The 25953-nt window shown below is 42.7% G+C and overlaps 1 protein-coding gene across 3 annotated transcripts in view; it reads left to right on the forward strand.

Annotated features, from left to right (window-relative positions):
* Nucleotides 1-3014: 3014 nt before the first annotated feature.
* RNF130 (ring finger protein 130) overlaps nucleotides 3015-25953 on the forward strand; it is a 55688-nt gene continuing 32749 nt past the window's right edge. For all 3 annotated transcript variants that reach the window (XM_054217347.1, XM_054217346.1, XM_054217348.1), the window contains exons 1-2: nucleotides 3015-3917; nucleotides 13800-13994. In XM_054217347.1, the coding sequence (XP_054073322.1) occupies nucleotides 3659-3917; nucleotides 13800-13994 (454 nt within the window). In that variant the 5' untranslated portion in view covers nucleotides 3015-3658. The remainder of the gene's footprint in view (nucleotides 3918-13799; nucleotides 13995-25953) is intronic.

Raw genomic sequence — 25953 nt, forward strand, 5'->3', positions numbered from 1 at the left:
TGTGTCCCTTCGCATTTCCCTGCATCCTCTAGGAAACAGCTGGCCTCTGTGGCATTTCCATCCGGGATGAAACTCAGCCTTTTCTCATGATGCAGCCGGATACGCTTCAGTTAAGCTTGCTGCCAGGAGCCGGCCCGGCCCTTCGCCCCACAGCCATCTCCCACAGACCCGCGACTCTTCCTCACCGCCTCGGCCCCGGGGCTCTGCGACCCCCGGCCCCTCCTGTCCCTGTGACTGGCGCCGGGAGGGACCAAGGGCTGCAGAGGCCCCCGGGACGCCCGCTTCTCCTCAGCCCCGTCCACAGACGCCATGGCAATGCCGGCGGAGGCGCCCCGCAGGTGGCGCCCTCATCTCGGCGGCGGCCGCGGGCCGGAGGGCGGGCGGGAAGATGTCGGCGGGGTTTGGGCAGGTAAAATCTGACAGGAAAACGAAGGGCGGGTGGGAGTCGCGGGCGGGATCTGGGCTGAAGGAAACGTTCTGCTGGAGATAGAACATAAATGAATTTATGATCGTAAATCCGTATGTTCGGTTTTGGGCCCCTCACTACAAGACAGACACTGAGGCGCTCGAGCGGGTCCAGAGAAGGGCAATGGAGCTGGTGAGGGGTCTGGAGCACAAGTCTGGTGAGGAGCGGCTGAGGGAGCTGGGGGTGTCCAGCCTGGAGAAAAGGAGGCCGAGGGGAGACCTTCTCGTTCCCTACAGCTCCCTGAAAGGAGGGTGTATCCAAGGGGGGTCGGCCTCTTCTCCCAAGGAACAGGCAACAGGACAAGAGGGAACGGCCTCAAGTTGCGCCAGGGCAGGTTTAGGATGGATAGTAGGAAAAACTTCTTGACCAAAAGGGCTGTCAAGCCTTGGAACAGGCTGCCCAGGGAAGTGGTGGAATGGCCATCCCTGGAGGTATTTAAAAGACGTGCAGACGTGGTGCCGAGGGATGTGGTTTAGTGGTGTTTTTGGCAGTGGTAGGTTGATGGTTGGACTCGATGATCCTAAAGGTCCCTTCCAACCTAGACGATTCTATGATTTCCCAAAAAAAATCACCAGGAGCCAGAGTGAAACCTGAGGCATGGCTTTCTCCCCACCCCTGTGGTGACCTGCGAAGACCTCAATGCCACTTGTCTGCCAAAAAAAAAGGTCCCCTGAGGAGCAGCCACTGGCAGAAGAATGGCTGCCCTGTGCAGGGTGAGGAGACCTGGGGACATCCCCTTGGCTCCAGCCTCTCCACCACCATCCCTTCATCCAGCTCCACCACGCATGAAAGCAGATGGAAGGACCTTTAAACGCTCCTCTCCCCATCCAGGGACCTGCCTGTCTTGGGGATGAGGAGATTGAAGCTGCTCTGCTGATGAAATACGCCATTTTTGTGCACTCCTGGGGCTTCTCTCCTCAGGTCAACAGTGCCAGGCCGCTCCTCTCCTGCCTCCCAGCCCATCCTCCCATAGGAGGAGCAGGAGAGGAGCAGCCTGGCGCTGGTGGCCCCACATGTGGCACAGAGCAAGCTCCTGGCTCTTGCTCCATGAGGAGGGACAGGACCAAGCTGGCAGCCCTCACACAGGGAGTCGAGCACGGCACACCATCTATCTCCAGCAGAAACGCAGCAAATGTTTTCTCAAAGGCTTTTCAAAAGTGCTTGGAGATCCTCCTCTGAAGGTCAATGCAGTAACATGAGGGTGATGAGGCACTGGAACAGGCTGCCCAGAAAAGTTGTGGATGGTGGTGTTCAAGGCCAGGTTGGATAGGGCTTTAAGCAACCTGGTCTAGTGGGAGATGTCCCTGCCCAGGGCAGGGAGGTTGGAGCTAGATGATCTTTAAGGTCCCTTCCAAACTGAACCATTCTATGATTCTATGAACAGTAAGAAATTCTCCAGGCTCCTAGGACTCCCTGGCCCCTTCTGAGGACATTTCAGCAATAAAGCACACGACTTTGCATCACAATGATGCAGAGCTCTTCGTGCTGAAAAATCAAACTACTGTCTGCGCTGCAAGAACAACGTCTCCAAAACATGTCCTGCCTGGTGCAGTATCCCTGTGTTTGCCACAATTCTCGCCCTCCGGCTGGGGTGGAAGGTTGGGTGAAATGTTGAGAAGCCATTAATGGCATGTGGTTCCTCACCCAGCATTTACCAAGACGGGCAAAATTTAAAATCCGACCAGGTGCATCACAAATGGATAAACTGCAAAACCTGCCAGAGGAGAAACAGTTTAATAAGATGCTTAGGTTAAACACCAGGCTTATCGGAGGGCCTTCCCGAACAGCTGGGGAAGTCACCAAGGAAACCGTATCTTAAAAGAACGGCAGTGCAGCTATTTGTTCAGAAATTTAGAAAATATCCTAACTCACAGCCCTGCGGTACTTGTTTTCTTTGCCATAAATAATTGCCACACAGTTTGCCTTTCAAAATCCCGGAAGGCCATTACATTATTTTGTTACTTCTCTGGTCATGAAGAGGCTGAAATCCTTAAAACTGTGATGTTAGTTAGAGTCATTCATCAAGTCCTGTTTTACAGTATTTCATGGGATTAATATTTATTAGCAACATTTGGGTATTTGTAAGTTTTCCCATTTCAGCACACCAGAAGCGAGTAACTCCAAATTAACTCCATAACAGCCCTTTTGGTGTTAACTGGGTGGGCTGAACAACCCCCACCTCTTTTTCACACTTTCAGGCCTTTTTCCCCCCAAAATTCAGACAGGCTTTTCAACCACCTCTTGTATCTTTTGGATGGCCAGCGCTCCTGACCTGCATGTGAAAGACACTGAGGAGCATCTTTAATATTAATTATCCTACACCTAATTCCTTGAACCGCGGGTCGCCGGAGCCAAGGGTTCCTCACAGGTGCCGGTGAAACGCCCAACCGCCGCCATGGCCGCCCGCCTCCACCCCGCCACGCCCCGGTGACGTCATCCTGTGAAGCTCCACCCCTCCCTCTAACCCCGCCTCCTGATTGGGCGTGGCTTCTCCCGCCCCGCCTCCCGCCCTCGTGGCGCGGGGTGGGGCGGGGCGCGCCTGCGCAGTGTGGGCAGCGGCGGGCTGCAGTCGAGGCGCCGGGCGGGCGCGGAGCCGGTGGCGGAGCGCGGCGCGGCTGTGGGAAAGGTGCGGGGGGGAGGCCCCGCCGCCCTCCGGGACTCAGCCGAGCATGGAGCGGCGGCCACCGGCTGCGGTCGCTGGCCTAGGCAGCGGGATGCGCCGCCCGCCGCACTGAAGGCGGCGGCGAGCCCCGAAGCGAAACGAGCCCCGCGGCCGGGTGTGAGCGCGACTGAGGCGGCGGCGGCGGCGGCTCCTCCCGGCGGCCTCCTCGGTGCCGGCGCGGGGCTGTGCAGCGAGGGTGCCGCGGCGCCGCCCCCGCCTCCTCCCCTTCCCTCGCTCGGTGCGGGCAGAGGCGAGCGGGCGGCATGAGCGCGGCGCCCTGAGGGGCCGGCGGAGCGGGGCTCACCCCGAGTAGCCTCCCCCGGGGGTGCTGCGACCGGCGGATCGGACTCGGCTGGGAGCTGCTGTGACTCCCCTGGCTCCTCCCATGGCATGAGCCCGTGCTCTCCTCCCCTCACGCCGCCTGTTTTCGGTCTTTCTCCGTTGCCGGGCTGTCAGATGGGATAAAATACACCCGAGCGTGCGGGGCTCGGGCGGCGGAGGCAACCGGTGACGGCCGTCGGGAGTCGAAGATGAGCTGGCGGTGGGCTCGCCAGCACCGGAACGGCGGCTCCTCCGTCCTGCTGCTGCTGCTGCCGCTGCTGTGGCACGGCCGGGTCGGCGCCGATAACGCCAGCCAGGCGTACTACACCGCCCTCATCAACGTGACGGTGCTGAGCCCCGAGCGGGGCGGCCCCACGCTGCTGCGCATCGACCGCGGGCGCTATGGGCAGGACTCCCCCAAGGTGGAGGTGAAGGGGCTGCTGGTGGCTCCCGTCCCCATCAACGGAGGTAACGCTTCCCCCCGCCGCCCGCATCGCTCCGCCGTCGGGTACCCGCTGTCGCCTTTGTCTGAGCTCTGCCGGGTTTCCTAGAGAGCTCTGGCAAAAGAGGAGGAAGAACTTGCCCAGAGGAAAATTTAAAAAGGGAAAAAAAAAAAAAAAAATCCATGAGAGTGCTGGCTTGAGTAACAGCTCTGCGAAGCATAATGTGTTTTCCAGCATGGATCCCAGTAGGCTAGTCAGATTGAGCGATGAAGGTGTTATTTCTAAACTAATTGCAGAGAGTCGGTAGCAATAGTTAACAGTATTTGGTTACAGCATTGCCATGAATCTCAGAGCAGCTGCATAGCTATCTCACTGTGATGGAAGTGCGTCTGAACAGCTTTTGCAGCTGCATGAAGTCATGATTGTTCAGTGTACATTTCTTAAAAAATCTTGTTTAAGCTGCCCATCAAGACTTGAAAGGACCAAACCCATCAAGCTGTTACTCTTACGGCTGACCCAAAACGCGCTTGTTTGAGATACTGAACACTGGGTAGTGTTTCCAAATGAGTTTTATTTTTATTAAGTCTGTAATAAATAGCCAGATCCCTTAAACAGAAATGGCACTTATTTTATTATAGGGACAAAGTCAATAAAGCAAAAGCACAGCGCTGGGTGCATGACTCAAGTCAGAGGCACACCAGCTAACACTTCAACCATGTCTTATATACATTCAATATTGCATACGTATTCACTATTTTAGACAGTGTAATTATTTATAATGATTGATTATTATTAGTCCTTTTCTATTTGTGTGTTTCCTTCTGAATTGTTTCTGAGGATCGATGATCTTCAGTTCCCTTTTCCCATGCATCTGTTTCCTTCTGGTAGGATCAGCTCCCTTTTCCCATGCATGTGTTTCCTCCTGGTAGGATCGATTATCATCAACTCCCTTCTCCTATGCATCTGTTTCCTTCTGTTAATCACTTGTGGAGTCTTTTGGAGAAGTTCTCTTTTGTTTCTCTCGGATGTTTTTCTTCATGATGTTTTTCTTCATAGTTGCTGTTAGTTGTTATCTTTGAGGTTTCTCATGTTTCCTAATTTACTAAAGGTTAGTTATCCTTATAAGTCAAAGATTTATAGCCTTGTTATTATGGCGAAAGCCAACAATACCTTCACTATTTTTCACAAGTCCATTGGCTGTTTTTTGAGGAATGTTGGGTTTTATAGAAAACACTAATTTAAACAAGTGAGAGTATTGTCCTGATTTTTGCCTGAAATGAAACCAATTGCTCTAGTCACAATGATGTGGGTTTAGTAGTATCTTATTTTGAAAACGCTTCTTGATGTTATCTAAACTGTCATCTTTAAGAAATGGAGCACTTGATGGATCGCAGTGGTCCCAACCTGTCTCCTGGACAGTAAACCTCTCAATAATGCATTAATTGAAATTATGTAGTCAGTTAAAACTAGACTCTAAGTGGTGAATATTAAGAGGTTTTTTTTTAAAAGAATTGATAACGCAGAACTACTGTATTATTAAAAGCTTTTTGAGAGTTTACCAGATCTTGAGATCAGGAAAATACTTTGGTGCTTCTTCAAAAGAAAATGCATCCTGCTGGGGAGCCTGCTGTAAGCCTCTAGGCTGTATGAAGCGGACTGTACATCAGCAGATGCTTCCCAGTTTCATTGAAGCTCGGTTTCATTAGCTTTACAAAGCACTAAGTAGAATATATTAATAGAGCGTATTTTGGGGTGGAAGGGTGAGGAAGCAGAAATTGTTGAGCTTTAAAATGATTTTCATTTGTACTTCAACTTCTGCCTTCACCATGCTCTGAGTCAGCTATCATCCAATACGCTCGGGCTTTCCTTCTGCTTCCTGGTGTTCCTCGCTTAAACACGCACACCCCAACCGCCTTATGAAATCAGGAGGCTGTCCTGGAAGTGTGAGGCACGTAAACACTGTTATTGCAAGTAGAATTTTTAGAGTTTTTAAAACTTCTGGCTTTTAATACAGGCAAGGTGTCAAAATGCATGATTTGTTTAGTAGCTGCATTCTTTGTCAAGAAAAACTTTTGATATTAATTACTTTTTAACTTTTTATGCTTTTTTTCGGATATGTTCTTCACTGAAGTGTGATTAAAACATTGAGGGAGGCTGACAGCTTTTTCACAGGAAGCCAATAATGAGAGAGGAGCTAAATAAAATTCTAAGCAGTCCATAAACAGCACTTTTGTACCTTACTGCTAAGTATTGTATGATGGATGACTGAAGTGAGAAAGCACAGCAGGAATCCTGAAATTTCAGACCTCAATTTCTGCCGTTTTGACATGCTGCAGTCATTAAAACTTTGCCATCAGTTGTTAGGGAGATTCAGTTTTGTCCTTCTGTTCGTCAACAGAAGACTGTTAAAGCAAACACTGCAGGAGTTGTCTTCCTTTAAGACAATTCTTCTGAATTGTTTTATGTAGGTTGTTATATAGTGTACATTCTATCTGAATTTTGCCGAGGCACAGTTCATGCGGCTTAAAAATATTTCATGTTGTAAGAAAGACTGGAATATTTGATGCTTTTAGTTAAGATGTTCTTGAACAATTAAGGATGTTATGTTTATATTCTTCTACATTTTTATATCTAGATTTGACAAAATACGCTTTCAGCAAGACAGTATTAATTGCTCTAATGCTTTTTTATCAGCCTCTTAATATTGCTGTGGAACTTGTTTGCAAAATATTTATTTCTAATAGCTCTCAACATGAGTAGCTGGCACTGGCCTCTGCTGTTGGAGCAGGAAATGCTCTACGCCAGTTCTCATGCATCTCAGCAAGAAAAGGACTCTACAGCTGTTAGCAACAATGTTTTGGAGATACCTTGACTTTGAAACTGCTTCAGTGTCAGGCATTCACCCATTCATGGGCTATCCCTTGAAATTTCCACAAACATGGGTGGTCTGTTAGCGCCTTGATGGCGTAGACTGGGGCATCCATATTCTAGAGCCGAAAGGTCCTTAACATCACAGTTTTGCATGCTGTATTAAGATCCCTTATTCATTGCCTGCAGGGAAATAAGTGAATTTACTAATTCAAGGTTTAGGGCCAATGAGCAGCTGCTGAATTTATACCATTTGTAATAGCACAGACTGTGATTTTTAAGTGTTGTGCTCTGCAGTGTTTTTTGTTGACTTGTGTTCTTGAATATGCCCAGTATTTTTTATACTACTTTTTGAAGTTGCCAGTCCCATGTGATTAACATCCTTTAAATGTCAGTGCAGAATGATATATTCAATCACTTCTCCTGTTTCTGTAGCAGAGTGTCTTTAATGGAATTCAACCTTGTCGTGTTAATACATGTATTAAAGCTCTTTCCCTCTTCTTTTTATAGACCCTTGTATGAAATTGATACTGGCTTTCAAAAGCAATATTCCCCTGGAAGTGATATGGCAGTAATTCGCGTGACCGCTTGTGAATGTGACTTGTGAAAGCGTCTCTCTGGTGACCTGTCGGTCACAGTTGGCAGCTGGGTATAAATACAGCACCTGTGTGCACATATCTGTCCAAGTGCATTAAATGCACAGTAGTGGCAGAAATTCTCTATTAATCTCTCTTCTGTTCTTCCACTTCTGGTACCTTTTGTTACTTTCTCAAAGTTGTTAATCTTTTGTCATGACTTCAATAATTTCGTATTAGAAAAGTGTTTTAAACAGCTTCTGGATATGAATGCTGATGGATTATCAAAAAATGCTCTTCTTGCTCTGCATGGAAGGATAACAGTGAAATGCACCTTCACAGCCTGATGCGGCTCTTCTGATAGTTTAGTTCAGGTTTATATCATCTCTTCAGTGGGGTTACTGAGCACTTCTCCTTCAGTCCCTTACTCTGTTGTTTGTGACTTTGTGGAACCAGCCATTTCAGCTCAGACTTCTCGCTGTAGGTACTTGTGGCAGTGTCTGTACATGCAGTGTGTAAGGATTCAGCCCCGTGCCACTCCAGTGACCTCTGCTTTTAAGCATCTTTGGTATTAGGCACCTGACACCAGTTGTGGTGCAGACCTTTAGGTGTCAGGTATATTGTTCTTGCTGTGACAAACCAAGCTAGAAGCCATTGAAAACTCACTTCAATGATTCTTGGTAGAAACTGCAGCGCTTCGTGGCTTAATTCCCTCAAAAAACGTTCTCCCTGGTGAACGGGGTTCTGCTGTAACTGTTGGGTCTGGGTGATTCCACATGGCTGTGGGTTTGGATCCAGAGTTGAGGGCTGGAGACCTCTATGTGCACTCAACGGTCCCCTTGCAGATGGTGGGACCTTGGGTGGCGGGGAAGCAGGCAGGGTGACTGGGACCACGGGTGGGACTGGTAGGAAGTGGAGCAGCAGCAGACCCAAAGCCAAACTTGAAAACGTTAAGGCTCACTGAACAAATGGGTCAGGAATGAGGGGGTAAAGGGGAATGGAAAAGGACTGGAGTCTGAAGGGCTTGTGTGGGGGTGATGGTTGTGTGAAAGCTGCATTGGAGAAAGCTCACAGAAAGGCAAGGTTTCTGCTGAAGGGCTAGTAGGGTTGTGGCTGATCAAGGAGACTGAGAATTTGAGGAAAAACATGTTAGAAAGAGGTGGAAAGGGGGAAGAAACAATATTGGCACAACATTAGGAATGAAGGTGTGTCTTCTGGACAGTACTGTAACTATAGCATTTTGTAGCATCTGACACTTCATAAACATGTTGTGTGAATAAGTTTTAGCTGCAGAAGGCTTAAAATGATGGTTTCCTGGTAACTGCAGAGCCTTAGGTAACATTCAGAATTCTGTGTTCCTTTCTGGCTCAGAATCCAAAACAATAAGCTTTAGGGAAATGCAACAAGGAAATGTACTAATAAATATAGAGTAGTGGAAGAAAAATCTTGTGCATGCCTCCATCCTTTGCCATTGGTTGCGTTATCCAGCTTAATTAGTACTGATTAATTGATAACAAAAGTGGAGGTTATATATTGGAGTTTATAGCCATAATTGTAGTATAGTTACTGAACTAACAAGATTAAATCTTAACTATTACTGGACTCTTCTAAGCTTCAGTGGTTTTCCTTTGTTTAACTTCTTCCCTGAAACAAGATTACCTCTGGTTCAAAGAGTTTATAAAAAGTGGAAATTATAACTGGATTGAATAAGGACTGTATTGATAATAACACAAGTAGTAATGCGTTGAAAGAAAATATATATATTACATGTATTAAACCCTAATGGGATAAAAAATAACCATTACCCTTCCTTGAAATAAGAAAGAATCAGAGCTGCTGCATTGCTTCTGTAGATTTCCCAGCCAAATTCCTTTTCTGAAAATGTAATTGCAGGATTATAATTAACGTGTTGCACAAGGCTGGCTGTTTTGCCATTCAGGTGTGCGAGGTGGCACCTGCCCGGGCAGTGCCTGCTGCGGGGAGGGAATGCTTTGGGGCACAGGCTGCATGGGACCGCGTCTTCCCATGGGATGTTTTCCTTCCCGAGGAGCCTCCTGAGCTGCTGCCTCTCAGAATATTGTATTACAGTGATTGAAGGTCAGGCTTTAAAATGATTTCTGTATGTGCAGCCGAGACAGACCAGCTCTGGCAACTGGTGCTGGCCTCAGAGAGTAGTGTATTAGCTGAAATACAATCAATATCAAGATACCTGACACTTTTTCTTTTTTTTTTTCTTTTTTTTTTTTTTTTTTTAAGGCTGGGGGCAGGGGGAAAGAATGTATAAAATAGTTAATGCCCAGGGTGTGGGATCATGGCACTGGCCTTTTTCTGTAAAAAGGTGACAAAGTCTGATGACAATCAATGCAGCAGCCTTAGCTGAAGTGAGATGTCACAGTGATGCTCTAAGCAATGCAAGAGCAACATAAACACACGGTATAGGAGAGAAAGCAAACCCGGTCGCGGTTCGGAAGTAGGAAACAGTCTGCATTCAGGCAGGTGTGTGCTTCTGACAGAGCCTCTGACAGCTGACGTATTAATTTAATTTTTGCTCCCACAAAATGGCTATCCCTTTGATTAGGGGGAAGGCTAAAGGACCTAGTCAAGCAGTTGGAAAAGATGAGGAGGAAAGTAGTGTTGCTGTTCTAATGTAAGCTTGCCCATACTTCTTCAGTAGTTGAGGAAGCCTGGTTGGATCTATTGCATTATTAACTATTTCTTTCTCATGAATCCCTAAAATGCTGCCACAAACATCAGTCCTTCAGTGGGAAGAGCTCTTGAATTTAAAAAAATGCTTAAGGATAAACAGTTGTAGACAAGTAGAGCAGTCCTGTGTGTTCTGCAAGAGGGAACTGAAGCACTCCTGAAGTTGAGAACAAACATACAGACAGTTAAATCGCAGCTGATCCTTCTGTAAAGAGGCTCTTCGGTGGTGTTGGGCCTTGCAGTAGAAAGGGAGATATTTACATCAACATTGTACATAGCTCTTTAACCCATCAGGCTGCCACTTCTAACAGAAAAATTGGGTTTTTTGCCAACTCATTCATGTTACATAGGTAGATGTGGAGAAAGGAAAGGTAACTTACACTTCAAATAAGCCAGAAGAGTAGCACACCTATAAGGAAACATACTTAAATGGCTTTCTGTATGCTAATATCTTCTGAAATTATGAAATTACGTGAGTGACTTCTGATAATACCTTTTTAGGTGCAAGTGATTTGTTTTAGAATAATTTAATGTGAAGCTGCTTTTCATTCTGGCATGGACATCATCCAGGTAATATGTGCAAGCCCTAGCCTTTTAGATCCTGATTGGACTTTGGACGATGGAGCGCAGATGACACAGTAATGGAGAGCTATCGATGACGATTCTTGCTGACACTGTTCGTTTATCTGTGTCCCTTACAGTGCCAGTTGATGAGCCTGGCACGTTAGCTGTATGGCAGATGTGTTATTTTAGGCAGCTCGTTATGCTACAAAGTGACCATAATTTTAAGGCTTTTACTCTTTTCAGAGTGTATTAAGTCTATTGAAAAGATGAGCAGAAAAACTCTGGCTTTCCGCTGTTGTTCCTCAATTTTATTTAAAAGTGGAAAGATTACTTAACATTTGTGTGGTGTAAATTGGATGCTAATGTAAGGAAAAGTGGGTTGTGACTTTTTATTAAATCTCAGGTGACTTTGCAGTTCCTCGGTTCAGGTTTATCTAAAACAACCAGATTTTCCTTAATGGTTTTGTATTACTTGGAATGCTAAAATAATATTGTCTGCTGTTAAATTTTCATCAGGACAGATTGAATCCACCTTGTCAGGAATAACGTGCTGCATGCGTTTGAGTGGCATTTGTTGGTCTATATCTGGAAAGCTTTTATCTCTTAATATCTTATTTCCTAATCCTGTTGCTCTTTCCAGTAACATTTTGTAGCTCTGTCCACAGCTGAGAGAGACTTTGATCTCCACAGTGGTAGAAAATTTTGTCCTATTTTTTTCCCAGAGATGCAGTTTCTGTTACCTCTTACTACTTTCTCCGTTAGTTTTTAAGCTAAAAATTTTAAGCTGTACAAATTTAAAGGTGCCTACATACATTTTTATAAAACTCAGTTACATAGCAGACTTTTGAGAATGCTGCCTCCCTTTTCAAGGTGCCTTTTGCCTTTTATTGCTTTTATGATTTTTCATTCTAATAGCCTGTCACTCTATTTTTGTGGCCATTTTTGTTTTCACTTGGTATTTTAGTTTTGAGGATGATGGTACTGAAGCAAACTGTGCATAATCCATAGGATTACTGCTTTTCATCTGTGTCATATATTTTAAGTAAATTTATGTTGGCCGTAGTGTCTACTTGCAGAGTTAATTTTGGCAGTTTGAGGAGATTCTGCGGCATTGTGGCCATTTCTTGAATGGCATTTTCCAAAGGATGTATCACGCCTGAGATTCTTGAATATGGTTTCACTGGAGAAGGAGGAGGTTTTGGCTTTCAAGCCTTGAGAAACTTCCTATCGCGGTCAGCTGGGGCTTTCCCCCTCCCTCATTTTTAAGTGGAAAAGTTCTGAACGAGGGGAAAGTGTGTGTTAAACAGTAAACTGCTGCTATATTAACAGAGGATGTCAAGATTGGTTGTAGGTGTGCTGTGTTATGGTTCTATCTCACTTTCAAAAAGGATTGTAATTCCTTTAAAAAAATGTAGTATTCTCTTAAATTTAAGACCACAAAAGTGCAGTCGATATGCAAGTGCACCATGATCACTGCTCTTCGATGGCCATCACCAGTGCTCCCAAACATGTGTGGATCAGTGCTAGTTTGCAATTTCCAAAGGGATTCAAGTAATAACGTCAGGGTAATGAAAGAAAATACTCTCTAAAATTCAGCTTCGGCGGTCTGTATTTCAGATTTTCCCTGTATAAAACAAAAGCACAAATACAAAAATACAGCAAATAACCCTCCATGCCTGAAATGGCTAATACAGCCTGGAAAAACAATTGTGGAAAGGATGTGCTTGTCTCTGGCTCCCCACCCTCCTTCCAGGGGAACAGGGAGAGGCACTTCTCATCCAAATTAAGACATGGGACGGCTTCCTGTACGACTGCCACAAGATAGATTCATCTGCATCACTTTTCCTTAGGGCAGCAAAAGATTTTCCTTTCTTGTTTCAGAAAAGATCCTTTAGCTATTTGAATCTCCTTTGTTACAGGTTTTAACCTGAGCTAGGCTAAGCTGAGAATGCTTAAAAAGATCTTTTGTTTTGTTTTCCAGCTGATATGTTAAACTGGATAATTTTTGTGGTAGACCTTCTGTTGAAATCCTGTAGTCCGTGCTGAAGAACTTGCATCTTTAAAAGGAAAATGTTATGAGACACTTTGTTTGAATTGCTCTTAGGAGCTGTAATGTCTTCAGAGCTATTATGCAAATAAATTGTTTATGTCATGAAAAATCACTGTTAATTCCAACCATTTTTAGTAGCCAGAGATTCTTACACTGTTGGCCTTTGAAGGAGTAGATAATATTTGTGTTATAAGTTACCGTTGGCTCTAAATTTCTGAAATCCTTTAATGATATGAGCAGTGTATCAGACTAAACTGCGTGTTTCCAGTTGTGCAAACAGAAATGTCACTCATCAGTTTGAGCTGCTGTACCGGTCCCTGGGGTTATCTTCTGCCTTGCATTTTGTGCCTTTCGTAGGTAGCTCTGTGTGGGTTTGGACTGTTCCAGGGTCCATTGCAGCATGGGAAAGGACAAGAGCTTTGCAGACTGTTGTGTTCAGGCATCTGGCACTTGCCATTTCTCTTACTCCTCCTTTATCCCATCAATACCTGTTTAGCTGACAGCTCGAGGGCATCGTGTTTGTGAAACTGCTTGTTTCTCTCTGAATTTGAAAGCACTTCCTTGTAGCGAAAACGTGCATACGTAAAAAGCTGTTGTTGGCTGCTGGGGTTTTACAAGGTCAGCTTTTAATATCGGCCTTTTTTTACAGTAGCGTGCACATGGCAGATAACACCGAAATCTTGTTTTCACAACCTCCTTTGTTTAGTTATACTTCCCACTGCAGTGATATCTGACGGCATTAGAAAGGGGAAAAAAAAAAGTTATTCTCTCCAGAATGACTGATAAACAGCTGTTTTGTAAATGCCTATAGCACATGAACCATATTCTAATGTTTTTCAGCCTCTAGGCAGGTATTGATTCAAATGTGAATTCATTGTTCTAGCTGCACTAGAGTTAAAAATAGCTTCTGTTACCAAACCTAATTTTGGGGCTTATAGTCACAGCTTTCAATGTGTGAGATGTTCTGGGTTTTTTTAAAGATTTCTTGTTTATAAGAATGCGGTTAGCTTTAGGCTTTATTAACAAGAGGGTAGTGGTTTCCTAGTGCATAACAGTTAACTAAAACAGCAAAACTTGGAGTTAGGTTTTTTTCTTTCTGGCCTGATTGAACAAATTGCCACCTGTGTAAACGTATTTCCCATTTCAGTTGCAGATCGTCTGGGCTGTGACCCTCGAACACGTTTCCAAGTTCCACCGAACACCAAGCAGTGGATCGCTTTGCTGCAGCGAGGAAACTGTACCTTTAGAGAGAAAATACTGCGAGCAGCTTCACATAATGCCACAGCCGTGGTCATTTACAACAATATATCCAGTGAAGAACCTGTCACGATGACTCATCAAGGTAAATACAGCGTAATCTCTTTCACTATAATTCTTTTTTGCCCAAGTACTCTTTTACCATATAAACTATTGCTAAAGAGCTCTTGGCAGTACACGGATGATGCTATTTGAAACAGCCTGTTCTCTAACGATGTTTACGTGTATGCAATATAGTGAAATAGGCCAATAATTCTGGAGAGTTATTTTCCTTTAGCGCACGTTTTATCCAATGAGGAACACTTTCCTCTGCAGTGGGGATATGGGTGCTTTGGAGTGAGGAAGTATCTGTAAGATCTTGGGAGCAATCTGTTTCAAACCTTTCTAAAGAGGAAAAGCTAACATATAACGGAAGGTCTAGAATTTTACAGAGCATCTGTACCTGAAGAATATCTTCAACCGGTTGTTACGGTGGGGACTTTCAAATGTTAACAGTTTTATCAGGATTTGAGCTTGCGTGCTTTTTTTTTTTTAATGACAGTTTACAGAGGGTTCTCTTTCTACAATGTGTCTTCGAGTGCCACGCAGGAATCCACAGAACTTAGTGACTTGGAGTGCAGTTGCTTCTCTAAGTGGTCTAGAACTAGGCTACTGCTGGACTAGAATAACACCGAAAGTATGGATTTCTTCAGATTTCTACTTTTTGACAACTATGTGTAAAATTTCACTGTTACAGTGAGTTACTTTAGCTGGTGAGAGCCTCATATGTAAATGTTTTCATTGGTTAAAAATTATTTTCATGATTCTGGTAACTACAGTTTTCGTTTTTCTGAAAGCTTTTTCAATTTGGAATTATTTATCTTAATCAGAACAGGCATATTTCTGTATTTGATGGCTGTACTGCTAGCTGATTTTTTTTTTCCTAGGATATTTTCAGTCCTTTTTCTTTAAGCATAGGGTGTTGCTTGGAAACGGGAACTTCCTAATTATTGCTCTGCATATTGTCACACAATTAGAATTGAGTTCTTTTACTAAAGAAGCACTATGGTTGCTTCTTTCTGCTTCTTTTACAAGGAAAATGTCTTGTGGCTTCTTTGGTTTAGTGGGGTTTGACCTTCCCGATTCTATATACCACAGGAATTTTCCAGGGAGATTTTGACTTCTGTAGCAATTCAAAGCCTGTTGACAATCCATTTTTATCTTAGGTACCTTCCTTAAGACATTTTTGCAAGTAATCTGCAGGCAGAAAGCCCCATATTCTAGTGAAATGCTTTTTACCACCTTCCTTTTGTGGTTTTTTGCCACTTCTCTCTGCTGATGTAGCACCCGCCTAAACCTTCAGCTCTGGTTTCTCTTTGAAATACCTGTAAGACTGTAAGGTCTGCAGTCTGTTTAGCAAAGATTTGTGACTTCTGTGGCCTGGAATGCCTTATTCTGGCAGAAAAAGACTACCAATAACAGCATGCCTCTAGCATTGTTTGTTCTGATACATGTTAAATTATATAATGGGTTTGATTATCATTTAAATACCTTCTTTCTTGTAATGCTGTTAGATTTGGCAGGTGCTTTTGTATCAATGGGATGATGTCTGTCTTTTATTAAGAAATCTTAGTTCACTCAGCGTTTCTGCTCTGAAGACCAGCATGTTGTCTATGAGACTATACCAATAGGTCCAGTGGTTTTGGTGGGTTGAAATAATGCCTGAAGCTATAAGACATGAGAGCTGCTGTGGGTAAAATGATGTCTTGTAAGCTAGCCAGGCAGCTGTTTGGATACTTGATATTTGGAAAAAAGCTAATACTGTCTTCAGCATGTTGACTTCCAACTATTTACTCTTACTCATGGCAAGCTTTAAAAAAAATGCGATTACTGGAGATGATGCATGTTTTGTCTTTTAAGTATTTTAGATACTGGTTTTTAGCTGCATGTACTCAGTTGCTGGTATACTGGAATCTCTGTCCCTGCTTTGGGCTGTAGGCACTATCTCAAAATTAGTTTTGGAGTTGAAGTGTTTAAACTATGTGACAGACTAAAAGTAATTATCTAGAGCTAAAGTACCACCTTAGCATCACAGCGTAATGAAGACAAACGTTGCTCCACAGCTCTTGTTTTGGTCATGTAAGGATCTCCTTAGCAATCTGCGCTTTGCGGAGCTTCCTATAAATAACTTCCTGCTTGCTTGATGTAAGAACTGCAAGTGCATGTAACCGAGACACAGACTAGTTCTTTGGTGTTGGCCTCAGCACAGGGAGGGCCTGGGATCCAGCATTCTCCTCGGTGAGGGTTATTCCAAGTGGGATATGGATTCATGAACCTACGCTTACATGACGAGCCCATTCAAACAAGTATTATGTGTAAAGCAGCCTTGCAGACATTCAAGGCACTCTCTGGTCTTCCTTTTCCTGCCGTTTCAACCATATCGTTGCTTGTGTGCTTTTTAGGTGGTGAACGCCCACATCATCCGCTAATTAGGCATTTCAGTGTGACACATCTCTTCCCTTTAGTATTTTCTGTCCCTAAAGGTCGGGAGAAGTTGACCCTGTGTATTTGATAGCTGTTCTGCTGCTGATTCAGTTAAATGTGTGTTAGATAGAGTTGATATAAAGTGAAAATGAAGGTGAGCCACCAAGTTGGTCTTATTTCTGTACGATGTCTAGTGCTGTGCGGTATTCCTCCATTCTTCTACAAATTTGTTTTTCACAAGGCAATTTTGCCAGCTGTATATTATGATGGCCAGGTTCACGGCTCTCTGTTTTCTTTCCACAGACAGGTGAAAATAGACCCTGGGTCATTTTATATCACTGCAAAGTAATTTTTATGCTGCTGTGTACCAAACCTTAGGAACATTCTGTCTTCCTGGTGAAGCAGAGAGGAAAGTGGCAACTGCTGGTAATGCGCAATGTGAACCGCACACTTTCCCACTCTGGTATTTGCATGAATTCCAATCACCAACTTAGGCAACGTCTGTGCTAAAAATAAGTAAAATATTATATAGACTTAGGGATGTTGCCCGCCTGCAGAGAGGAGATTCCCTATGAAGAGAGCTCAGTAAGCAGTTCTCACCTATGGGATTAATATTTTATCCGAGTTATTTTATGCTTGAACACACATTTGAAAATTTTAATCGTATGGAAATTTGTTCGTACTCAACATACTGCTTAGCAGAATATAAATGTCTTCTGGTGGCTAGATAACAACTGTCACTCTTGAATCAGTCTATCATCACCATGTCAAATGAACAGCTTCTATTGCTAATATCAGAATTTGCTTTTTCTTGTGTGATAGTCCCCTAAGTCTCTACCGCTTCAACTTCAAGTTGAGTTTTAAAGTAGGTATTGACCTTAAGGAGTCGGTGAACTTAACAGAAATATATAAATATTTATTGCTTTTAATGTTATTTGCAACATTATTTTCTTTTCTCTATGTATATCCTCGTAGGTATCGTTGTGTGCATGTAAAATAAATTTATTTTACACATTCTTGTAGATGTCCTCTATCAACCTAAGTGAAGGACACCTTTCCCAGCATAGGTTACGTTAAACTATGATATCACTGGCAGGAAGGCAGTTTTATGAGTGGTTTTGCTTGTGACTTCTGTTAAAGCAGAACAAATATTGTCTAGTGTAAAAAAGAGCCTGTGTGGTAGAGAAAATATGTAGTAGCTGTCTCCTTTATAGTCAATTATGGGAATAGGAAGGAAATGCAGGTAAAATAGCATTTTAATTCTTCTTCTGTTTGTGTGTGCTGGAGACAGTCCTGTCAAGTGCAAAATAGTTAAATTTTATATTGAACTTCTCTATTAAAATCTAGACTTTTATTTGGATTTATAGGAACGGATATAAGGCAAAGAAGCCTCTAGAGTTAAAATTTCATACTGAGAATTTATGGAGCAAATAAAACCAGAAAAAGAGAAACAAATACAGAAGGGAGTGTCAAAGTGAAGTTGCTGGATTCCAATAACTACTGTTTATCAGTGCTGAAGAAATTTCCAGAAGTATTTAAATGACTTCTAATATAATACCTTTCTCGGTGCATTTACCTGATACAGGTAAAGCTTTTCAAGTTTTTAGAACAAGCTGCAGGCATCTTCTCTGTGCAGTCTTCGCTGCACTTCTAAGGAAACAATGCATTAATTTTCTGCGAGAAGGTGTTTCTGTTGGGTGAGAGCTGCCCAATACTGGCCCCCGCAACACTTCCCTTCCGCAGGGGGGATTTCTGCTGGCCCTCCATTCCCTTAAAAAGCACCCTAGTGCAGGAGGCAAGGTCTGTACTCGCTTTGAACTGTGATAAAAGGGAATGTATTATATGTGGATGATTTTAGGTCACTGGGTCAGAGGCAGGAGGGATGGGGAGTGATTTGGAGTTGTTGCCATCTAATGGCTATTCCATGTTCTTGCCCTGATTCGCGGTGGGCAGAATGGACGGCAGAGAACCGGGAGTTGAAATGCCACTCTCTGTTGTGGCACTGGCTGCGTGCAGCACGTCCCTTCCTCCTCTGCTGCTTGTCTTTTTCTCATTAATGTCTCTTTACGTAACGGCAAGCTGAACTGATGCGTGAAAGCGATGGCAGGGTGCACTGCAGATTACTTTGCACAAATGGGTGCTGGCGAACGTTTCAGCTCTATACCAAATCCACTGCAAAAAAAACAACTTTTGCTGGATTACTGAGACCTACTTTTAATCCACAGCTCAAAACTAATTTTGTTGTATATTACAGTATTGTTATTATAATTTATTATTAATAATTTACCCTGGAATATTAATTAAAAGGAGGGAGAGATGAGTCATTAAAGTTGAAGCTTTAAAAAAGGCAAAACAATCAATAGTCTAACCATAGTTTACGTGTCTTTGATCATTTTATAGTGTTTATATTTGCTAATTGAAAATGTGGGAAACAAGCGTCAGCAGCGTTATAGCCAATCCTGTTTCCCACTGCATTTCTTAGAGGTGTATCCATCAGGAAAATCTGTCATGCAGTAGATGGAGGTGTCTGACGCTTTACGAGATGTGGAGAGGAATGTGTTTGAAGCACAGATTCTGGACCATAAGGAAGCATGTATCTCTTCAAGATAAGCCAGGGAAACCCCTTTAAAAAGCTAACGTAGCCTCAGCGCTTTGCAGGGCTTCTTACCAGTGTTTCTGCGTGGTATGTGCCTCGTCCACAACTGAAATAAGAGCAGTTAGGCTCATTTTTCCTTAGCCAGCTGAAAGGGTAATTAGTTCTGTGACTGTGAAAAGGCCCACGGGACTGTTAGTGACTGTAAGTAATTACATTCTCTTTCTTATCCAAAGTCTGAGCTCCAGCAGCAGAGTAAATTCCCAAAATCTATGGATTTGGTGGTATCAAATTTATGATGTTAATCTATGAATATGCTGTTTATGAAGCTCTAAAAATATTTTGTGGTGTCCTTGGGCAAGGCTTTCTTGCCATTTCTCTTTCAGGTTTTGCTAAATGTGCTTGGAATGACTGCCCAGATTGATGAATCGGTATGGAGTTGTTTGTAGAGAGAAGAAAATACGTGAGTGTCACAAGCTACCCTGGTGAGAAATCCCTGGGTTTTTTAGCTCCAACTTCCATTAGTGGGAACATGAACTGCTATCCAAAAATAGCAAAATGGGAGCCACCTACTAGCACCTGGTCACATTACAGAATCCAAGATCACAGAGACTTTTAGTTGTCGAAATCCAAGTGTGCTTTAATAGATGAATGGACCAGTAAGGTCACATACATTGATATTATTGATTAATCAAGAGTGTGACCCTGTAATCAGGAATGGGGTGTTAAATCCAGATTTAAGGTAACAGGTTTTGGACATTGTTCAGAAGTATACGTGAAGGAAGGTTGTTTTCAAATAAGCAGAAATATCTTCAGAAGATAGGAACACGTATTTCGGAAATACATGAAATTATGACATGAGTAACCTTTTTTCAGTAGTGGGTTGCGAGTTAGGATTACACCATTTCCCTAGTCAAAACTTAATGTGACCCTTCTGCTTTTTATTAATTTGCATTTGCTCAAGGTTTCAGTATAAAATTTGATCTACTTTGTTAGCATACTAATACCTTAACAATAAAAGTACTCATTAAATAGAACGGCAAATGCAGTTTGCTCACCATAATAAGTAGTTAAATGCCTTGTAAAACTATGTGAATAAATAAAATAAAAATCTGTGCACAGATTGTGGAAAGGGGGTGCTAAAGTGATAAATTCCTTTGTACAAAGTTTTTTAGTCTTCCGGCATTATTTAAGCAGAATGTCCATTTCCTTTTCAAAAAAATTGTAGTGTGAGTAGATGTAAAGAAGTATTGCTGAAAGAGAAAAACGTTGTGTGAAATGTCTGTAAAATCATTGCAACATCTATCTGCCTTTCCCTTATCTAGGCTTTGCTTTTCCCTAGTGCAAAGAACCCAAAAGGTCACGTGTATTAAAAAATATACATAAATATAATTCCCAGAAGATAAAAGTCATTCTACAGAGAGGGAATATGCGATGTAAGTAGAATGGTCAAGGCAGTCAAAAGTGAGGGGAAAACAACCAAACCAACCCCCAAACCAAGTGTCCCTTCCATTTTAAGTGAACTCTGCTACAGCTCTGGTTCCAGGGATGTATAAGTTCTCCCTTCTGGTGCTCCCCCCTTCTCAGCCCAGCCACAGATCTCTCCTCCTGGTGCCCATCAGAACTGTTGAAGAAGGGTATTTTTGCTTTCAAAAATCAAGATCGGGCAGATTCAGGAACTCGTGGGAGGCTAAAGAAGAGGTGGGTGCATCTTGTAGCTTTAATAAAAGGATCTTAATTCTTCTAACAGTGCTTAGTGTCATAAGACTTACGATCGAAGATAAAAAGGAGCTCTCTGGGTGAGGTTGGTGGAGAGGAAATGATCTGCAGTGAAGCCGAAGTCTAACGTCTCTCTTCTACGTGTTAAGGCTGTGTTGTATCTTTGAGACACTTAAGTGTTGGTTTTCCTGAGTGGGGTACGCTGGGTGTAGCAGAGACAGCTGGACCTTGTCAAGCTTGAGGAAATCCAGGGGTGCAGCTCCACCATTCTCCGTGTGTCGGCATGATTTGGACTTGTGAATGAAGCAGGAGGATTTAGCTGTGACTACCTGTTTTGATCTTATGCAGATTTCTCCTTAAGAAACATCTCCGTGAGTGTCAGAATGGAGCAACTGGGTTATGAAATAAAGTGTCAGCGGTTGTAATCTAAATATGGCCCAACAGTTTCCTCAACTGATTTTGCTATTTAGCCCTCATTTTAGGCACTCTTGGTCATAGTATGTTGTAAAACTGATATAAAATATGTCGAGAACGTTATACTGAAGCATGATTTCTAGTTTAATGAAAGAGGGCGGGCATTGAAATGATCATTCCTACTTAGGAGATTATTTATAACCTATGGACTTATTAATTTAATGTGCTACAGGCTAGCACAGCAAAAATCTGATGAGGCTTTAGTATTTGTTTGGAAGTTAATTGTGTCACACCCAGCTTTGGAAAGCTACTCTTGCTGTTTCTGGTCTTCTAATCATATGCCTCAATCATATGCCTGTTTTCTCTTAAAGGAGCAGAACTTTGTGAGCGTCCACCACATGTCTATTAGCAGTACAGCAACGCGTGGTACACTTCAAAATTAACTAAAGTGTACATAGGCGTATTTAGAGGGTATAGTGCAGTGCCCTTTCGTAGCCTGGCAGAGTAAAATCTGTTGAAGCTCTTTTTGCTGCAATCAAAGGAGAGTTTTGAGAGTTCTTCAGACATAGGTTGACTGTATTTCAGTTACACTTTACAGAAGCCTGGCCCTCACTGAACCTGAATATCTGCTTCCTTGTCCTCTTCAGTAGACAGTCAGAATTGAAGTTTTAGCCTCAGAAGAGATTTATTTTTTTTTTCCTTCACCAGGTTGTTTTGCATAAGGTTGTGTAGCAAAGGGATGTGATTTCTGCAAGTATCTGCTGAATGTTTTGCGATAGCTAGTCGTCTGCTGGTTGTGTGTAACTGATGCATCCTGTGAGAGCCAAACTTCTGGGTAACAGTTTCATATACTGCTGTCCTTTACCATTTCCTCAGGCAGTGTTATAGCATCTCTTCTCGTGTCTGACACCACATAAAATAGGCATCCTAAAGTAAATGTTTACATACAGACAAGAATTCAACATCTTCAATGTTATAAAGGCAACAGGAAGAAAAATGTTTTAAAATGCTATCCATTCTCATTTTAAAATTTATGTATATTCTTGGCATTAAATTCGTGGCTTGCTTAGAACTAAATAATTGACAAATATTACAGTTTTTTTCTGTTTTCAGAAGTATTTGATTTGGGACATCTCAAACAACATTTTACTCTTGAGATTGCACTCATGTTGACAGCTTGGATGTGCTCTTGTTTACTTTCTGATTAGATCAAAATAAAAATATGTGCAGCTAGACTGGTTTTAATCACTCTGAAGATATGCCAAGGCTCTTCCTCTTGGTGCCTGCTTTTCCAAAATCCTGTTTTAGAATGTAAGACTTATTCTTCACAAAGAGTTTTTCTGGTTTGTATCAGACTAAAACGTTTAAGGTATCTGAATAATTTGTGTCTTTTTCTCCAATGTTGTTGAGTACTATGGAATTTATATTTAAAATCTGTGCTTCCTGAGCCTGCTTTTTCTAGCAGTGCAGCTCTGCATACAGCTCAGCATGGCTTTTCCCTTTCCGTCACCTTCTGGCTTCCATGGATTATATCCTCTGTACCTAAATAAATCCCTTACTTTTACTTACTTACCCCCTTACTTACCCCCTTAAGGGGTAATTCTTGCTTCTGCTCCCTTGCAGCTCAGATACCTTCTGGTGTTTTCACAGAGCTTGTGACTGGTCTCTCAAAACTTCATAGCTCTTCATTTGCACTTTTCTTTGTTGGCGTTTTGTGGGCTCTCGTTCTGTTACGGTGGTTTCACTGTTACTTAATATTGTTTGAAGAAATCTGTCACTCACAGTAATCGGACTGATCCCTTTCCTGGGCACTGAATAGTGTGTGTTGCTGTATTTTTATTTCTGATATAACATGTTCAGAAATGCTTAGTGTACAGTTACAGGATTTTAGAAGAAGAACGGGGAAGTCTGGTTCGTGAAGATGGGCAGTTTTATTTCCAGTTACATTATCATAATGATGTTCTGATTGTTGCAGTCAAATAGGCAATGGCATTTCAATGTCTGAATCATGCCCTGAATCCAGGCTACAAGTGGCTGTCTGTACTGTGCTTTACTCTTATTAAGAAGGTGGGGATTTTGTTTGCTTTTTTAAAGGATATTCTAATATTTGCACCTGCAGAATTATTCAGATAAATGTGCGTTCAGGTTTTTCAGAATGAAGTCAGGAAAGGATTCAGTTACAATTAAACATTATCTGCTATTTAAAGAGAGAACGATATTCTTTCACAAGTGTGAGATGAGTGCAGTCTATCTGCTTTGTGCTGTGTCTGCAGCGTTGACCAGCACTATTAAAGACTTAGGAAATTGCAAGGACTTTAGCTGAAAATATCAGCCATTGGAAAAATGCTAACCTTTGTTAGGAGTACCTGATTTAATTCTCAATTCTTTGCAAACCTTGTTACTTCAAAACAAAATAGTTCAGTGCCTCTTGCAGGTGGTCCGGCATTTGCCGGGCTTGAGATGGGATCTCAGGGTTTGTCCTCCCCACCCACGAGAAGGTGGTTGAAGCATTGCAGCAGTAGCAGCAGTTCGGTGCCAGATTGCTCAGATGCCCAGGACGAATTGTCTCACCTGTCCTTCTCACCCAGTACTGACCAAACAGCTTCTTGGGCTGTTCACAAGCCCAGGAGAAAAATAAATAAATCAGCTGTTTGGCAGTTGCATTTTGCCAGGCTGCCATCCCCTGCATCCTCCAAGGGATGGTGGATGGATAGAAGGTGTCCGAAGTCTGCCTTTTGAACCATGCCTGTCTTAAGCTTGGTATCCTGGCCATAGTCATCCGTATTTTGAGCTTCAGACAAACATTTGGTAGACAAGAGTCAACAAAACAGACACTAAGGGAAACAATTATTCACTTGTGATGAGACCAATAATTTTTCTTTGAGATGACTTTCTATTGACTTTCTAAATGTGCTCTTTTAGAATTGCTAGGAGATATGGATAGATTAGTGAGAGACCAAAGCAGTTTCCTTAGCTCTACAGGAAACTTCTGGGTGTTGCTGTTTTTCCCATCTTATTTTTAGTGTCTTATCAGCTTTTAAGACCTCCTCTCTTCTCCTCTCCCAATGTAATAGTACACAGATTTAATGATTAATCGCATCTTCCTCTCTTTTCATGCATAGAGTTGTATAACTATCCTAATTAAACATGCATATGGTAAAATTGCAAGCTAGAAAGATCTGTCTGGGCTTGGATGATAGCAATTAAATGATTTATATTTACAGGCGTCAATATTTATCTTATGCATACCGTCTGTCCTAGCTTGTCATCTGTGGTTGAGTGTGTGGTTCATTGGGTTTAGTTTGCACTTCAGCTTCTTTTCTCTGGACGCTGTGTTCCTGGCTGAGGAGAGTACTGCTTTTCATAAGATTATATAGGAAGACCGTATTCTAACTTGTACAAACACTGTTAGTCTCTTCTGTGTTCACCTGAAGATTTTTTCCTGCTTAAGTTTCAGAAATGCAAGGTTTCAAGGTGCTTAAAATAAACGAGTCGGTGTTCTCATCCTGCCCCCAATTGTTCTCAAGCAGGGAGCTCTTGCTAAAATTATTTAGGGTGATGCCCCTGACAAAAATACGGATGAACCAAGTCCCAGTTTCCACTGAGCTTCAGTATGTTAAACAGGCACAATTTATTTTTCTTTTCTGCAGTTCTCCTTGGCTCTCGCAGGGTCAGAAGCAGCAGTAGCACTTTGGCTGTTCCCGGTTGAGTCATTTGGAATGCAAATCACTTTGCAGTGATGCCAGAGGTTCCCTTTGTGCTGGGCTTTATATAAAACGCGTGACAGATTGTCAGCTTTGTCCCATTCCCCGGGCAGCAGGGAATAGGTGGAGGCTTCAGCTTTTGATTCAGACAGAACTGGGCGAGTATCGGAAGATCTTAGTCAGCTTTGCTTTGCAGATAACTGTAAATCATGTCGGAATGCTACGTTGAGAGCTTCTGACTGATATTTTAATACTAACATAATTCCTCAGTGCAAATAAATACCTACTAGGGAAGTTTAGAAGAACACGTGCTCTGGGGAATACAGTCGCCCCGTACCCTTCCCTGCCTTTCTTCACTATCTGAACTAGGTATGAAGAACAGAAGTTGGGAGAATATCAGGCAGTTTGAATTACCTGCTCTTGATTATCTTGCAGGTTTTGGGGTTGCAGGAGCATGTGCTGCATCTCCATACGGAATCTTGCAGGAAAGGTGGCTCCCGTCCTGTGATTAAGTGCTGCAAGTCTGGGCAAGGACTCTTCCCAGCTGGGCAAATAGGAATCTGAGTAGATTTCCTCTTAAAATAAAGCAAGTGGTAGATTTTTACTCTTGTTTCTGAGCTTTGCTGCCTGTTAAATATTTTGATTGGCTTGTGTGAAACCAAATTCAGTACGTCTTGAATTGAAGTGTCCCTGGACTAAAGTGGACCTTCTGTGAACCTGTGGTATACTAGTGATTAAGTAAGTTGTATCCATGAGTTGTGTCGGGTTTTGGTTTCTGTTCAAAGCTTTTGAGTTACTGTGACACTTGTTTCAAAAATACTCGTTCAGAAGGAAACACTAAACATTCTTTTCCTACTTGGACCTACTTAGACAAGGCATGAATGTCTTTAGCATTTCAATTTTGAAGAAAGAAAAGTTGAAATTTCTTGGGGAAAACGATTTTGGGGCTGTGGAATGTTTTTTAAATTACTGTGCAAATCTTAATTTCTGAGATTATCGGCTTTGTTTCTTCTGAGTAGTTCTGTCAGCACAGTCCGCAACGCCAGTGTTAGGGAACTTGCTCTGAAAACTGAGGGTAGTGACTGTAAAAGTTAGTTTGGCATGGTGAACGGAAAGAGTAATGAGAGAACTTTGGAGTTGTGTAACAGTAT

This window comes from Rissa tridactyla, chromosome 11 (assembly GCF_028500815.1).
Source record: "Rissa tridactyla isolate bRisTri1 chromosome 11, bRisTri1.patW.cur.20221130, whole genome shotgun sequence".
NCBI classification, from domain to species: Eukaryota; Metazoa; Chordata; class Aves; order Charadriiformes; family Laridae; genus Rissa; species Rissa tridactyla.